At 31.1% G+C, this 17,344-nt stretch overlaps 1 protein-coding gene across 1 annotated transcript; it reads right to left on the bottom strand.

The window, feature by feature from the left end:
- Positions 1-1,315: 1,315 nt before the first annotated feature.
- LOC134689749 (uncharacterized) lies at positions 1,316-3,454 on the bottom strand. The gene is made up of 3 exons (XM_063549719.1): positions 3,391-3,454; positions 2,929-3,115; positions 1,316-1,427 (listed from the first exon to the last, which is right to left on the bottom strand). Exons 1-3 carry the CDS (start codon positions 3,431-3,433, stop codon positions 1,316-1,318), a joined length of 342 nt encoding a protein of 113 aa, XP_063405789.1. The 5' UTR covers positions 3,434-3,454.
- Positions 3,455-17,344: the final 13,890 nt, after the last annotated feature.

The following is a 17,344-nucleotide window of genomic DNA, read 5'->3' as shown; positions in this document are numbered from 1 at the left end:
CACAGCATAATATAGTTAAAAGAAAATCAATACCAAATAGACAAACATTATAATACAGATCCACAGAAGTTGAATGAAAATGTCGTAAAATATGAAATCACAAAAATACTGAACTTAGAGAAAAATCAATTCGGAAAGTCCATAATCACATGGCAAAATCAAATAACAAAACACATCAAAACATCTAAAATCTATAATTCAATACCACCTTGTTTAATATATGAAGTAGACACTTAAAATTTGTATACGTTGGTATAGCAACTGCAATCTTTTGGATATCTTTGTCTATCAAATAATAGTTATTTGACTAATTAGGAATAGATGCAATTAATACCTACCGTTTAAAAGTTCCGGAGCAATAAAATCCTTTCCGGTGCACACGTCACACAAAGTTGGATTTCCAGTTAATGCCTCTGAAAATAAATATTCAACAATGAAATCACAAAGCATTACATTAATATGAACTTGATATTACTAAAGTTGTAAATGATGTTATTGTACTAGGTTTCTGAAATTTGGTCGGGCTTTCGTTCGTCTTGTAGGTTTTTTTATGATTATTGGTATACTATTTTGAGCAATATCACCTACTCTTCTATATCTTCTTATTGAAGATGTCGGAAGCTAAATGTCTAACTTGTTTTTTCTTGCTTTTTAAAAGAATATATAATATTGATATCAAAATTGTATGTTTAACAGTACCTTTATAAATACAGATATATACTTGTATCAAACTAACAATTTATCATTCTTTAAAACGTATGATGAGGTGGTAAAACAAATATGGTTACATTCCTTATGCTCATGTTATAACTGTAATTTTATTTTTCGTTTTTTTTTAATTTCACGAAACTACATCCCTAAATAATTGAAATAAAGGCAACAGTAGTATACCTCTGTTCAAAACTCTTAAATCCATGGACAAAAAACAAAATCGGGATAACAAACTAAATCCAACGGAAACGTATTAAATATAAGAGGCGAACAACAACACAACACTAAAATGTAACACACGCAGAAACGGACCAAGCATCAAACAAAATCCCACGAGAATAACAAATATAACATCAAAACCAAATACATGAATTTGGGATAGACACGTACCGTGACACGTCTTATCGCAATGTGAATTTACACTAAAAAATAAGAGAAAACAAACGACGCAACGTTAAAATGTAACATACACAGAAACGAACTAAAATATTACAATCACCATATACCTGACTTGGTACAGGACAATTTAATAATTGAAAAACATGTATTGTATAAGTCTTGAAAACATTAATTATGTATGAGTAGAAATATTATTGCGTTATATCTACAAACGTGACTTACTCCATTCAGTTCTAAATAAGACCAAGAAGTCAGCAGATATTATAAACCTCGAGTTCTTCAGGCAAATATAAGACATTACTCCATTAATTGTACGTCTGAAAAATAAAAACAGAATACGAAATCTCATTAAAGAATTATTTAAAGGATATTACATTTTTTAACATTGCGTTCTTCAATAAAACATAAGACACTTCTCCTTCAATTTTACGTCTGAACAAAAAAAAAGAATAAGACATGTCATTTAATGATTATTTAAAGGATTCTTCATTTTTTAACATTGCGTTCTTCAGGCAAATATAAAAACACTTGTCCGTCAATTTTACGTCTGTAAAGTAAGAAAAGAATAAGAATAAGAAATTTAATTACATGATAATTAATAGGATTTTACATTTCAACATTGACATTAGCAACTGACATGGATATGTATTTCTGATGTTAAAGTGCAAGCGCTATAACATCATAAATGCAAGAATAATAGGGTTTGAACTGTTCGACACTTGAAAACACACAGATTCACAATGCAACATAGATGATATCAAGAGGTACTGGCTCTATTGTCAACATATGTCTATAAAATAGTCATGTCTCATTGTTATGCATAATACATGAATATTTGGTGTTATCACACGTATGGGCTAGAACTAAACAAAGGGGCATGTCCGGTTTTGCCTCAAATTTCAGGTTCATCTTTCGAAAGATTGCGGACACTTTTTAAACACTTAAGTGTCTATTTCAGTTGTTTGAATTAGTTTATGTGAAAAATTTGAACTGATTTAGTCATTAAAAACGCTCCGATGCAAGCTTAAATATGAAAATATATCAAAGAGGGACGAAAGATACCAAAGGTACAGTCAAACTCGTAAATCTAAAACAAACTGACAACGCCATGGCTAAAAATGAAAAAGACAAACAGAAAAACAATAGTACACATGACACAACATAGAAAACTAAAGAATAAACAACACGAACCCCACCAAAAACTCGGGGTGATAAAATATGCCCAAAATTGTAACTTTTTAAGATTTTTTTTTTCGGTAATATCCGTGTTCATCCTCAATTTCTATATATTTTATGTATTATTATCAAATACAATGCATTTCAATATTAGGAATGAAAACAAATGCAGCCGCTAACTTTCAGACGGAAATTTGACTAAATTACTAAATTATGAACATTTCAATAATATAGCATGACTGAATGATGCTGGCACAGATATATATGCATTATAAAATCAAAAACAGCCAATTGTTATGTAGCAGAAACATTGTTCTTTCAAATAAATAATTAAAAATTCACATTATAAAAATTTTGTAAAACTGCTTTATTTTGGGGCCAAAGAGGGGTCTTACTGAATCTATTCCTTTTTCAAAAAGGCTAATTTTACTTGTGTTTTTTCCCAATTCCAGTACTTTTTAAGAACGATAATCAAAACATACAATTCATACTATAAGTATTAGTGTGATAACAAATTTCAGACAACAATATCATTATAGTCACAGCCATAAGTAACAACAATGGATTAAAATATTCGATTTACAAATATTTCAGAAAATAAAATTAAAGAAAAATAGAAAATAAAACATAAGAATTGCTTACCTTAGTACATAGAAAGGTCCAGATCGGTGAACACAGTCCGTTTTATACTCTGTACCGTTTACAGAAAGTGTGTAAGTTGACGCGTCGAATTTTACCTGAGAACCAGTAGCGTCACCATTATCTGCAAGCCAATCATAGAGCCTTTTTTGCGCTTTGCACGGGAAATTGCATTGACCTATAGCATAATCTACAACAAATGTATAATTTTAATAAAGATTTAACTTGATTGTCAATGTCATTCTGTTTAAAACCTAAATTTTAAATATGTATTTGTACTCGTTCTCTCTATATTTGAGTATCGACACTTGAAAATGTCGAAACAATAATACAACTGTAATAGCACATGACATTTCTTAGAACAGTTTGGCAAAAGTGGTTTTTTTAATCTTCTTTCCAAAGCTCTTTTAGAAACCCAACTATTGTGATTTCAAATTTATTTGTTGTATATTTTATTACACTTACCATACGATAAAAGCAGTACAAAGGCAAGTATATAGTTCGTCATCCTGCAAGTGTCTATACGTGCAATTAGTTAGAAACTGTATGGTTTAATGATTGCACAAGGAAGACATACAGATCGCTATTATGTAAAATGTCCTTTTGTAACATAAGGAAATGATTAATAAACATTCTTAAAACATAATAATTGATTATGAAATTTCTTGTTAAATAATGATATGCATACAACATGTAAAACATGTTAACTTGGGTTGTATTGTTTCATTTGTCGGAAAATGCAACTGAATTTGTAAATAATCTGAAATTTGAAATGTTTCGACTGCACTGACGAACGTCTCCGATCTTTGAGTTAATATCGGGAAAAAAATAATCAAACATTTTTTTTTTATTTAAACATGTTAAAGTCACCGTTATATATGTGTCCGACGACAATGTTTTTTTTAGTTCAATCTCAGCAAGGGATAATTACAAGATTCGAAAGAAAATAGTTTTTAATTTTAGTTTCTTGTGTATCATTCGGAGTTTAGTATGGCGTCCATTATCACTGTACTAGTATACATATTTTTAGGGGCCAGCTGAAGGACACCTACGGGTGTGGGAATTCTCACTACATTGAAGACCCCTTGGTGGCCTTCGTCTGCTCTATGGTCGGGTTGTTGTTGCGTTGACATATTAATAATTTCCTTTCTCAATTTTAATGATTTGTTTGTCTCTGTTTTTCTTGCAAAGTTATTGAGGTCGTGCTTAGGATTTTGTCGCAATTGTATTCTACTAAACGGGTAAATTCTCCTACACAAATTTAAAAGATAAATATGTAAATATAACGTGAACAGAACATGGAAAATCCCTCACAGAGAAAAAAAACCTTCATTTGCTATTTCACATTATTAAAGTATTATGAAACTTTGTATTATTGAAAAAAATTAAAATATTTTATATAATATTTGAATTTTAATGTGATATAGGTGAATGTTAAATGTTGTGGAAAAGAAAGTCAAACATATTTATCAAAAACTTTTATAATAACGTTAATGGTACCAATTTTCCTTCACCCGACGCGCATTTCGACAATACATGTCTTTTCAGTGATGCTCGTGGCCAACATATTTGAAATCCAAAGCTTATATAAAAGATAAAGATCTTATAAAAGTGCGAATTTATGATTTTGTTTAAAACTTCGACCCACGTACAGCGCAAACGCTACAAAAAAATTAAACACACCTGTTAATGACGGGTAGTAGAAATAATAAATTCTTGTTTCATTTAACAATTTTTAAGAACTAGTTTGAATAACAAATTATCACATAAGGAAAGCATTAAAGACAAATATCATAGATCTTTCAATTCACTTCTCTTTCACGCTTCACAAGTGCTATGTTTTATTGTTTATCCACATCACGGTCCTTTAAACTTCGTCAACAACTCGAATGTTAATTAGTTTGTGATCAACTACCACTGATTAAAATTTATTTGTATATAATACGTGTGAGAGGTATATTAATAAATATAAAAACGTGCTTGCAAGAATTAAGTTTAGTGTTCTGTGTATTCATTATTATTCGTTGGATCCATATCTGTGTGGATTTCGTGGGTAACGATGAACCATGAAATTAAATGTTCACCACATAACAAATTTTCTATAAGCGTGTACGCAGATGTCGGCAAAACCACGAAATTTTATATCACTGAACATTGGTTTAATAGCTGTAATAACATTTAAAATGAAAAGAAGCTCGTTTAATATTTTAATCAAGTACATCGAGGTCATCTGTATGGATCTTAGTTATTTTTCACCAATCCTCTCATTTGAAATATAGAACAGCAATGTCAAATCTGTACTGCTTTATGGATCAGAATGTTGGAGAATTATACAAACTGACTTCAACAAACTGGCCGCATTCCACAATACCTGCTTAAGAAGAATATGCAAAATCTTTTGGCCAAACAAAATATCCAACCAGGAACTATTCAAACTGACAACACAAAGAGACATAAGAGACGAAATAAAAACAAGAAGATGGAAATGGATAGGCCATGTCCTAAGGAAGGAACCAGCAAACATCGCTAAAGTGTCACTGAGGTGGACTCCAACTGGTAAGAGGAAAAGGGGGAGACCTAAAGAAACATGGAGAAGAACAGTGGAAAGCGAGATGAAGGAGGTTGGGATGTCTTGGCGAGAAGTAGAGAAGAAAGCACAAGACAGAGTGTTATGGAGAGAGCTAGTGTCGGCCTTATGTGCATCAAAGCACGAAGAGGATTAAGTAAGTAAGTCTCATTTGAAATATCGAAGTATTCTAAATTTTGTACCGTTTGTGTTCATGTTTTCCTCTTTGTTTGGCTGGCATCGTAGTACATGCAAGTGTTTTAATCTCCCAATTTATATGATGTTCTCGGCTTGTATTTTCTATCATGAATTTCTTAATAGAGGATTGCCACTCACAAAGATGCTATTAAACCAAGAATTCCAAATGGTGAAGTTGAAATCATCCCTTTGTAAATTTTACGGACAACACCGGGAGTTGTTTGACCGTTATAGAATAAGCGCTTTACATATGTGTTGGATATTTTATCCTTATGTCGTAACTACAATACCCTCTCCTTTGCACAAATGTGACCTACCGAATTAAATTATTTACCGAATTTGTTATAACATGAGCAACACGACTGTGCCTACCCTTCTGGAGCACATGTAATTGTGTATCTTTTTTTAATAGAATTTAGAATGCAAATTGGGAGTATGTCAAAAAGACAACAACTTGACCAAAGAGCAGACAACACATGAAGGCCGCCAATGGGTCTCCAATGAAACGAAAAACTCCCGCACCTAGAGGCGTGCTTCACCTGACATGAAAACAAAAATGTATACTAGCTCAGTGATGATGAACGTCATACTGTACTCCGAAATATACAGACATATTATACAGAACTAACAAAGTCTAGAGGTTCCTGGCTAAGGAAAGGCGCGAAAATGCAACGGGGTTAACACGTTTTTTTTAGAATTCAACCCTCCCCTTATACTCTAGCCAATGTAGATAAAACTAACACACAGCAATACGTACAGTTAAACTTGGTTTAAAAGAAGTCCCGAGTCCGATGTCAGAATAGGTGATAAAAGAAACTAAACAAAATGATAATGACAAAAACATTAACAAAGGACTTCTATCAGTTACTGACATGCTTCCTCCAGATCTACATTGAACTGATTGAAATGTCATGTCTTCAACATTTGAATATCAATTGTAATTCCTACCGTTAAGGATTTAGTATTATACCATCATAAAACATATGAGAAGAACATACTCCGTATCATATCAACAACTGGTATATCATTTGTCTGTTTTGGTTTATTCTTTTGTTGCCTTGATGTTGTCAGTTATTTTCAATCTATGAATTTGACTGTTATTCTGGTATCTTTCGTCCTTCTTTTATAGCTTTTTTTTCGATTGCGATTATCGTACATAATTATTAGTAGCTGTTTCTTTAAATATATCAAACATCGTTAAATATACCGTTGAAAGATCTTAATTTAATTTACTGACATGCCAGCTCCAGACCTTAATTTAACTGATTAAAAGACTATGTCTTCATCATATGCATATCAAGTACAATCCCTACCGTTAGGGATTGAGTAATAAATGAATTAAGAATGTTCACTCAGTCAAAACGTTATATATAGACCTGTTATATTATATCAAATATTGTGCGTCGTTGTCGGTCAATATAATCAGAAAAGTTCCATATATAACGTATCAAACCCATCAATAGTCCATAATTGATAAATAATACACTAATTAATAGTTTGTATGTACTTTACTTGCTTGAACAAATGTTTGAATATTTTTTTTAGCCTTGGTAATTTGATCCCTATACTATAGACCTATAATTTTAAACATTCTAGTTTTTTAAGCTGCTTTTAAGCTACTTTACGTAGTAAATATACTCCAATAAGTAGTCGGTTGGTATTTAACATGCTGGAAAAGAAGCTTTAAACGTTTTACTTAGCTATGGTATTGTGACCCCTATAATACTTTAGACCTTAAATATCTACTCAGATAATTTGCAATAATATTTATCTTAAAGAGGTGAGTTTAAGTTGTGAGGTTCAACATACCATATTGGAAAAATGACCCCAGAGTTAAAATAACTTACGGTTAGTGATCCATATGCAATTTTTTCAAAATAGTATTTTGACCCCGCATTCACTTGTCATGGGGGTTCAAAATACCATATGACACCAGAGTTAATAGTTTTATAAACAGTCATCATAACGTATTGGTATGCATATACTTTTTTACAATGGCTAGAGGTATAGAGGGAGGGTTGAAATCTCTGAAATCTCTGGTACCTTTGATTACTATAAAGGACTCACATTTAGTACATACGTTAAACATAGACTTGTCAGATTATATTGACTTTCGGACTTCGTTCGAGGTCAATGTAAAGTGAACAGGTCCATATATAACGTATTGGCCTCGTCAAAAGTTCATGATTGATAAATATTATATAAATGTCCTTTTGTGACATAAGAAAATGAAATTAAAACATATGGATTATTTCGCTTGATGATGAAATACATACAACATGTACAACATGTTAACTTCAGGTTGTTTGGTTATATTTGTCGACAGATTCGACTAAATTGGAAAATAATATGAAAATATTTGGCCTGCACCGAAAAGTCTTCACATTTGAGTTAGTCATCATTGTCATCAAACTCGTGAAAAACAACCTTAATCTTATTAGTTTAAAGACAGGGTTATGTATGCAGACGAAATGGAGTTTCAGGGTTCAATCTCGGCAATGCATTACTACAAGATTCAACTAACATTTACAAAGACCATCAATAAGTTGTAAATCTTAGCAACGGTATTGGCGTCGGGCTAAGAATGTCGTCGAATGTTCAATGTTCTAAGCGGGGAAATTATAGTACACAATTATCAAAAATGAATATTTTAATACAGCATTGAAAGCTAGTAAAAATCAATCAAAGAGAAAAATGCCATTTGCTATTTAAATAAATTAAAGCCATAGGAAGCTTCGGATTAATTAAAAAAAGTGATACTTGCAGAACTGAGTTTTAATGTAAAAGAGGTGAACGAAAACTGTTGTATAAATAAAAGTTATTCATATCATCAAAATCTCCATAATGCCAATATTTAATTATATACTTCCTAGGCACAAATTTGTCGATATTTTCTTGATAGTGTTGACCTTAACTACGAGACCTCTCGTTAAATTTTCGCCCAATCTGAAAAGCATGACAGAAAATGTAAACACACCTGTTCTTGGCGGGTAATATTAATAACAGATTTTTAAAGAACTATTTTGATACAAAAAAATCATTTAACAACTATATGAAAGACACATAGCAATTCTGTCTCGATTCTGTGCAGATACCCCCCGTTACGTCTCTCGTCACACGTGCTCTGTTTTTATTGTGTATCAACGTCACGTTCCGTTAGTTGTCGGCAACAACTCGACAGTTTACTTGTCTGTGGTCAAATACAACTGAAAGAAATAATATGTTTAAGATGTTTAATAAAAAGTATAAAAATGTGCTTGCGATAACATTTCTAATTTTTAAAAGCTCGTTTAATTTGACTTAAATATTTTAGGGGACATCGTTGTTCTCTGTATGGAGTTTAGTAATTATTCACCAACCCCCTCATTTATAAAACCATGTATTATACAATCTTTCACGTCTGGGTTCATGTTTTCCACATGGTTAAGCTGATATTCCATCGTAGTACATGTATGTGTTTTAATATGTTTTCTTTTTCTCGATTGCGATCATCATACATAGTTTATAAACTGGTAATATTTTTTTTACAATATATCAACTATGTTTCAATTACAATTAAAATATCTTTATTTAATTTCATCATACGAATATATATACTCGTTAATAAATATAGAAAATTGAAGTATGCAGTTCTTCGATAGGTTTCCATTCTCAATTTTATTCTAGAAAAACAATTGTTCATGTATAATTGTTTTAAAACAGGTGATTATGTTACACTGTTTGAACTGCATTTGTACCTCAGGAAAAAAATATTTAATTGTACATGTATAAATGTTATTAAATGGCTGATTTTTCTATAATGTTTGTACTTTACTTGTACCTTAGAAAAAATATGTAAATGTACATGTATAAATGTAATAAAACCGCTGATTATTTTATACTGTTTGAACTTGATTTGTACTTCTGGAAAAAATATATAAATGTACATATGTCCACTGGTATTTTGTCCATCTGATGAGTTAAGCGTTTTTTAACTGGTTTGTATAGTTCGTTATTATGTAGTACTGCTATACCACTGTCCCAGGTTATGGGAGGGTTGGCATGCCTATAATAGGTTTAACCCCGGCACATTATTTATGCCTGTCCCAAGTCAGGAGCCTGTTATTTAGTGGGTGTCGTTTGTTTTTGTGTTACATATTTGTTTCTCGTTCATTTTTTTTTTTAAATAAGGCTGTTAGTTTTCTCGCTTGATTTGTTTTACATTGTTCATGTTGTCATATCGTGGCATTTTATAGCTGACTATGCGGTATTGGCTTTGATCATTGTTGAAGGTCGTACGGTGACCTATAGATGTTAATGTCTGTGTCATGTTGGTCTCTTATGGACAGTTGTCTCATTGGCAATCACACCACATCTTCGTATATCTATTTGAAATGTTATAAAATGGCTGATTGTTGGATTCTGTTTATACTTAAGTTGTACTTTAGGAAATAATATGTAAATGTACATGTATAAATGTTATAAAATAGCTTATTGTTTAATACTGTTTGTACTATAGTTATGTTTAAGAAACAAATATTTAAATGAACATGTTTGAATGTTATAAAAAAATAGCTGATTGCAGGATACTGTTTGTACTCTAGTTGTACTTTAGTAAATAATATGTAAATGAAGCTTTTTAAATTTAATAAAAAAGCTGATTGCTGGATACTTTTTGTTTTATAGTTGCGCATTACGCCCTCAGTAAACCATGTGTTTCTCAGCAGTCAATGTTCGGTCGATCATGCGGAGCTAATGACGACATTTACATATAAGAAAGTTGTACTCACAAATAATTTGTAGACAATTATATATGCATTAACATTTTAATCAATATTTAGCAATAAGATCATTAAACTATAGTGCACTGTATTGTACTTTTGTTTGTCGCCTTGTCAAGCTATTTTTTCAGACGAGTTATTCAGAATACTTCATTTCATTTTTCTAATCCTTAAATGAGTGTATATCGTGTACAGTGTACCATATCTGTTCATCAGTATGAAGATGAATGAAATTACCCAACTACAAAACAAACTATAGACAAAGGATATAATTTAGACAAAATAAAAAAGGATTGTTCGGGTGAATGTTTTTTCGAAATCGAAATATATGTTTTGTATACATGTATGTATAGAAGTTAAATGGTATCAAATGTGTATGTGGGGTGTTACATTCACGGCAAATCTGTTCACACTTAAAAACTATTTTTTTTGAAATTTAAAGATTAAGATAATATTATTTTTTTGAACAATCAAGATTATCGGTAAATTCACCATTACTATACATGCTACATTGTGTAATAAGTCAATTAACCAACAAAATGAATTTCAAGTAAAATTCAAAACGTAGTTTGTTACAATCTATTATCTCCCTAGACCAGGGTGATATAATTGATTTGTTTGATATTTTTTGGGGGGTGGGGAGGGTGTTTGTTGCAATACATTTCATGCATGCAGTTATCAGAAGAAGTAAACCAAATTAGAAAAAAATCATGAAATGATTAAAAATCTGTTTTAACAAGTGAAATACAAAACATAATTGCTAATAGTGTACAAATTTATTATACATGTAACTGATTTTTTTTTTATTTTATTTTATCAATTATTTACCTGTAGCTTATCCATGTCATTTATGACTATGTATTTAAACATGTAGAACATTATTTGTATGAGAATATTGAATTACATTTGTATGTTTCATACCTAGTTATTGTTTTAGCAGATATTGCAAGTGACAATACATTTACGGAATAACAGTACTGAAGTTGAAGAGTTGTCACCGTCAATTGTCGATTTAACGGTCGCAAATGCAGTTTTGCTGAAGACGAGTAGAGGAGACAGTTAAATGGAGATTTGCGACTGTAAAATCAAAATTGTGACATTAAAATTGCACTATAATTTACTGTATTATATTTAAGCATTAATGGTCTCGAAATATTGGTTGGGACTGAGAGAGACTGGTAATTATAAGATTGCAAGCCTAAACCACAGCCTTTACCACCGTTATCAAGTCAAACTAAATGTACATGAAAATGTATACACATGGACAAAGTATTGCAACACCAAATTGAAATTACTCATAAATACTTCTATTGACATGACGACTTTTGATGTTTTTCATTTACATGACAACTGTGAACTGTTGTTATGTGTCCGAAAATGATTTTCAGTGGCAAGAGTTGTTTTTCTTAGAACATGTTTATTCTAATATAAAACCAAATTTACTGAAAACCAGCACAAGACTACATCATGTTTCAATGATAATTATTCTCATGAGTTTATATTTAACATCTTTGTGGGAATTTTGGGTCTTCAGTGCTCTTCAACTTTGTACTTGTTTGGCTTTTAAACTATTTTTATCTGAGCGTCCAAACATTCAAATATAGCACCAAGAAAAAATGTACTGTATATAATGGTCTCGGATATGAGCGTTACTGATGAGTCTTATGTAGATAAAACGCGCGTCTGGCGTACTAAATTATAATCCTGGTACTTTGAATTTTTCGAAAAGCTAAGGATTTGTTTTATCCAAGGCATAGATTACATTAGCCGTATTTGGCACAACTTTTTGGAATTAAGGATCCTTAATGCTCTTCAACTTTTTACTTGTTTGGCTTAATAAATATTTTGATATGAGCGTCACAGATGAGTCTTATGTAGACGAAACACGCGTCTGGCGTACTAAATTTTAATCTGGTACCTTCGAAAGCTATTTACACCACTGGGTCGATGCCACTGCTGATGGACGTTTCGTCCCCGAGGATATCACCAGCCTAGTAGTCACCACTTCGGTGTTGACATGAATATCAATAATGTGGTCATTTTTACAAATTTACTGTTAACAAAACTTTACATTTTTCGAAAAACAATGGATTTTCTTATCACAGGCATAGATTACCTTAGCCGTATTTGGCACAACTTTTTGGAATTAAGGATCGTTGAATGCTCTTCAATTTTTTACTTGTTTGGCTTAATAAATATTTTGATATGAGCGTCACTGACGAGTCTTGTGTAGACGAAACAACGCGCGTCTGGCGTACTAAATTATAATCCTGGTACCTTTGATAACTAATTACAAATTAGGAACTACCTTAACAAGAAATTAAAAAAAGAACACGTTTTTTTGATTTGTGAGATTCAGTGTGTATCACGTTTTCATCATATTGCATGATTCTTAGCAAGACTGTATTTTAAATAATCATGCAGAGGGAAATGTTTACTTATAATATTGATGCTGTCGTTTTATTTAATATGTTTAATATGTAATGATGATTTTCTTGTCTTTTGTACTGATTATGTTGGTTAATGGTTTTGTTATAACTGATCGTTTTTTCATTATAATGATATACATGTGTGTCATATTTATGTCATAAATAGATTTCAATCGACATTAATTTTGCTCCTTGATAGATGTCTTTTGTGCAGTTACACCCATTTGTTTTCATTCATAGCTTTGGTCTCTGTTTAATAGTCATCTGATTGAAAATACTACTCCATTTATTCATGCTCATATCTTTTATCAAAACATTTATGTAAGTTGTAAAACATGTTGAAGATATAAATGATTCGGTCATATTAACATCGTCCAATAAATGTTTCTTGAATTTTTACTTCTGTTTTTTTCACAAATAGACTTTATTTTTGTAGTGTAACATTTACATACATTTTTAGTGTTTAATTCTATCATTTACACATGAATATAGTATTCATCAATGGAAAGAAAGCTTTGCCAGACCGTTAAAAAAATTCGTATGGTGCAATTTCAGTGTTATTAAGATCAAAAGCTATCAACAGACTTAAACCTTATAACCAATTTATCTGTGTTTCAAAATAAAATATGTAAATAATTGTGTTAGCTACCAGGCTCATATTGTTTTTTAAATGTTTAAATGTGTTATATCAATTCCGATTTCAATAAATTCCGGTAAAAGTGATAAAAGTGAGTGACACCCAAAATGTTTCTTTGTAATTCAACTGTTAATCTCTTAACACCAAATATGATCATTTAATTAAGTTTTTGAAATGATCACCTTACTGAATTCACGCATAGTGCATTTTTAAAAGCAATTCTCAACAACTGAATATAAAGTTGCCAAAAAATTCTAGGATGGAGAAGCACCATCTTATAAAATGTTTAAAAATCATAGATGAGTGTGGTCGAAACTAAATGATTATATTGCAATATATAGGATAACTTGTATTCTGAAAGAATTTTTTTTTGGAATTATCTAATAAATTTGATAAATAGTTGCATTTTAAATAGTTAGACTCGACCATCAAAATGAATGACCAGTATATCAACAAATGAATAAAAAAAATCAACGAATGAATAGTGACATTTTTGAGAATTTTTCTAGTACAAATCTTTTGATGTTGTTATTGACTGGGGACTTTCCGTTTTGCATTTTCTTCAGGATTCAGTATTTCATGATTTACTTTTTATTTAATGTTATTCTGTATGGCATTGGCTGTTTCTACCTGTATTTTATATTGACTATAATACACATTGATTGAATATGGACAGAAAAAGTTACACATTTTGTAATGATCTTTGGGTCTGTACAAAGTAAATGACCATATACGAATTCGTTTGGTTCAGGTAAACTAGTATTGCAGTTCTTCATTATTTTCATTATTTATATCACCTTCGTGATATGTTTATTTGATAGAATTAATACCAACAAAAATACAATGTACTGATGCATAATTTTGATCGATAAAAACGTGTAACGATAACAAACCAATGGTAATAGTGCAAAGAATGATAACCGAAATGCATTGTATATTTTTTGAATGTTTTTACACCAGTAATTTTGGGGCCCTTTATAGCTTGTTGTTCGGTGTGAGCCAAGGCTCCGTATTGAAGGCCGTACTTTAACCTATAATGGTTTAATTTTTAAATTGTTATTTGGATGGAGAGTTGTCTCATTGGCACTCACACCACATCTTCCTATATCTATTATGTGTTATCAATTAAAAAAAATAGAATTTATTTTGGAGTTTCGTAGTTTAGTTTATACTTTTTTATTATGTCCTCTTTTTATATAATAAAGTATTTTAATAATGGTGATAACATGCTATATCAAACGGTTTCTCATATACATTCACTTATTTGAATTTATGACAACACATACATGTCTACACTATTCCTGGTTTATGGACCCATCTTTTAACATTCAGTGAGGAACTTACATGAATTACTGTTTCAACAATATGACTATGAATTAATGGATACATTGTTGATACCAAATATACTCAAATGGAATAACTTTCAGACAAAATATACAAAATGGATATTCAAACTCATAAGTCAATTCGAAACTGAAAACGCCAAATTACCAAAAAAACGGAAAGACAAACAACAGTAAATCATACAAAACAAAGAATTCTAAATACAGGGCCAGACTTACCCAATCAAAAGACCGGATAGATAGCATGTAGGCAAAATCAATTTGGATTCAAATAAGAAAAAAACGATAAGTTATCATAATTTGGTACTTCACATACGAGAAAAGAATAACTTCCTTTTGAAAATGGTTCACATGATTTAATTAATCACGACTTTTCATCAAATTACACTTAATAGTTTTGAAATATATCTGAAAGTATTAAATGGCCCTTATTTTCTGTCGTTGACATGTGCTTTTTACAGAAGATTATCAGTTAATCTTGAAACTAGTCTACTGAAAGGAAAAACAAAAGATCAAGTCTATATGACGATTTCAACAGTTAAACTATAATCAAGCGGTTTATTCACTCAGCATGACATCGCATCAATTCAAGATGTATCACCGAGCACGTACTGAACAAGAGCCGTGGTGTTCTGGTTAGTGCATCGGACTGCCACCACAAATGTTCCTAGTTCGATCCCCGTTCCGGTAAAAAAAATTCAGGGACTGCATTTTTGACTCGCCCTTGACACAATTTGCGAGTAAGGTATTGACAAAGGATGATAATTCGCCGAAAGTGGACGATAAATGGCTGACCCATGTTAAGAGAGTGGCATGTATGTTGCACGTAGAAGACATACTTGTTAATTTCGAAAAAGAACAGGCTAATGCCGCTTGAAGGCAGCACTCGCACCCGCAAAGTAGAAAGTGAGTAATATGAGTTTCAATTACTTGTTTCCCAATTCAATCCACTATGAATAAATATGTTAAACTTAACTAAAACCTAGCACGTCAGTTACGTTTGTAATTTTACAATGGGTCTGGGCTACATGACGATATTATCGTGTAATATTTCATATCTATTTTGATTCCTTCTATACAGTCGATTAAGTTATTTTCGTTGTTACCTTTTTTTGTAGATTGAGGAAAGCATTTTCCTGGATACTTAATTTCGTGGTTCATAGTCGATATACCTTCTTTTAGAAAATGTGATATTCATTGAACATTCAAATATGTGGTTTCCCTTCTCCAACGACATCCACGAAAACTGGAACCACAGTATATTAACAAATTCAAAGTATCTACTAACATTTTTGTCGACCCACAATCTCAGTGAACTTTAAATTTGTCTCAATATATTCTATATCCTTGACAGCAGATTTAGAATAGCAAATATATCATGTATATGTCAGAAACGGTTCTTGTGCAGAATATTAAGTGTTTAGAAAAAATTAGGTATGTATAGGTTTTAATAAGGTAACGTAAACAAAAGTGTAACCTCGGCGGGGTCAAAAATGTATGTGGTAAGCGAGTTATGTTCGGCTACATCGGCGATGTCGTAAAAACAAATTTAACAAAGGGACACTCTCAAATTATAAGTCAAAGACACATTGACAATACCATGTCAAAAACCGTCAAAGAAAGAAACGATAGACAAGAATCTCCAAACAGTGAATATAGAAAACTGCTGATTAAGTAACAAGAACACCACCTTAACATATTGGATAATCTCACGAACCTCGTAATGGTTTGAACTTTTTACTTCACATTTACATCTAAGTTGTCAATTTGATGAAATTTTACATAAAACGTTAAACTATCAACTTGCATTATGCGTGTTATGACTAACTGCTGACTGTGCAATAAGTATTAGTGAAACAAATACTTTACAAAGTATTCATTAGTAAATGATGAACTAATGGATACTCCTTCTTTATAGATATCCCATCTGTCATTCAGTTGTTATACTTTGATCTATTTATGCATACAAATAACAGCCTGAACTATCTCAGTGTTGATTGAAAAAACACTAGGAGTGGTATGAAGTGCTCAATCTCGAATTTAAAAATGAAAAAGTGCATATTGTTTTGCCTTATGACTCTGGATTTCTTCAAATATTGTAAGTACATGTATTCGATATATAATCCGTAAAAGTGGTTTTCGAATAAACAGCAATTGTAAAGTTTCATAAGGTTTAATGTTTTGAATAATAATAAACTGAAAAAAGAAGACTAAATAATAACTTTTTGATTTTTTCAAACTTTTTTATGTTATTTTAACATTTCTCAAACAAAGTGCGGAAAGTGTTTATCCTCAGCAATGAAATATCTGTTCTCAGCAATTTAATGATAAGGTTTAAATTTCTTATTTTTGTCTGAATTTCTTATGCATACTATTGTGAAATCTGAAAAAGACCATGTCTGAATGATGTCACATTTAAAGATCACAACTTTCTGCAAATCTTTTAAACTATTTTCAATAAGTCATACTAACGTATGTGTTCTAAT

Source organism: Mytilus trossulus, chromosome 11, assembly GCF_036588685.1.
Source record: "Mytilus trossulus isolate FHL-02 chromosome 11, PNRI_Mtr1.1.1.hap1, whole genome shotgun sequence".
Lineage (NCBI taxonomy): Eukaryota > Metazoa > Mollusca > Bivalvia > Mytilida > Mytilidae > Mytilus > Mytilus trossulus.
This window is presented reverse-complemented; position numbering and strand designations above follow the sequence as displayed.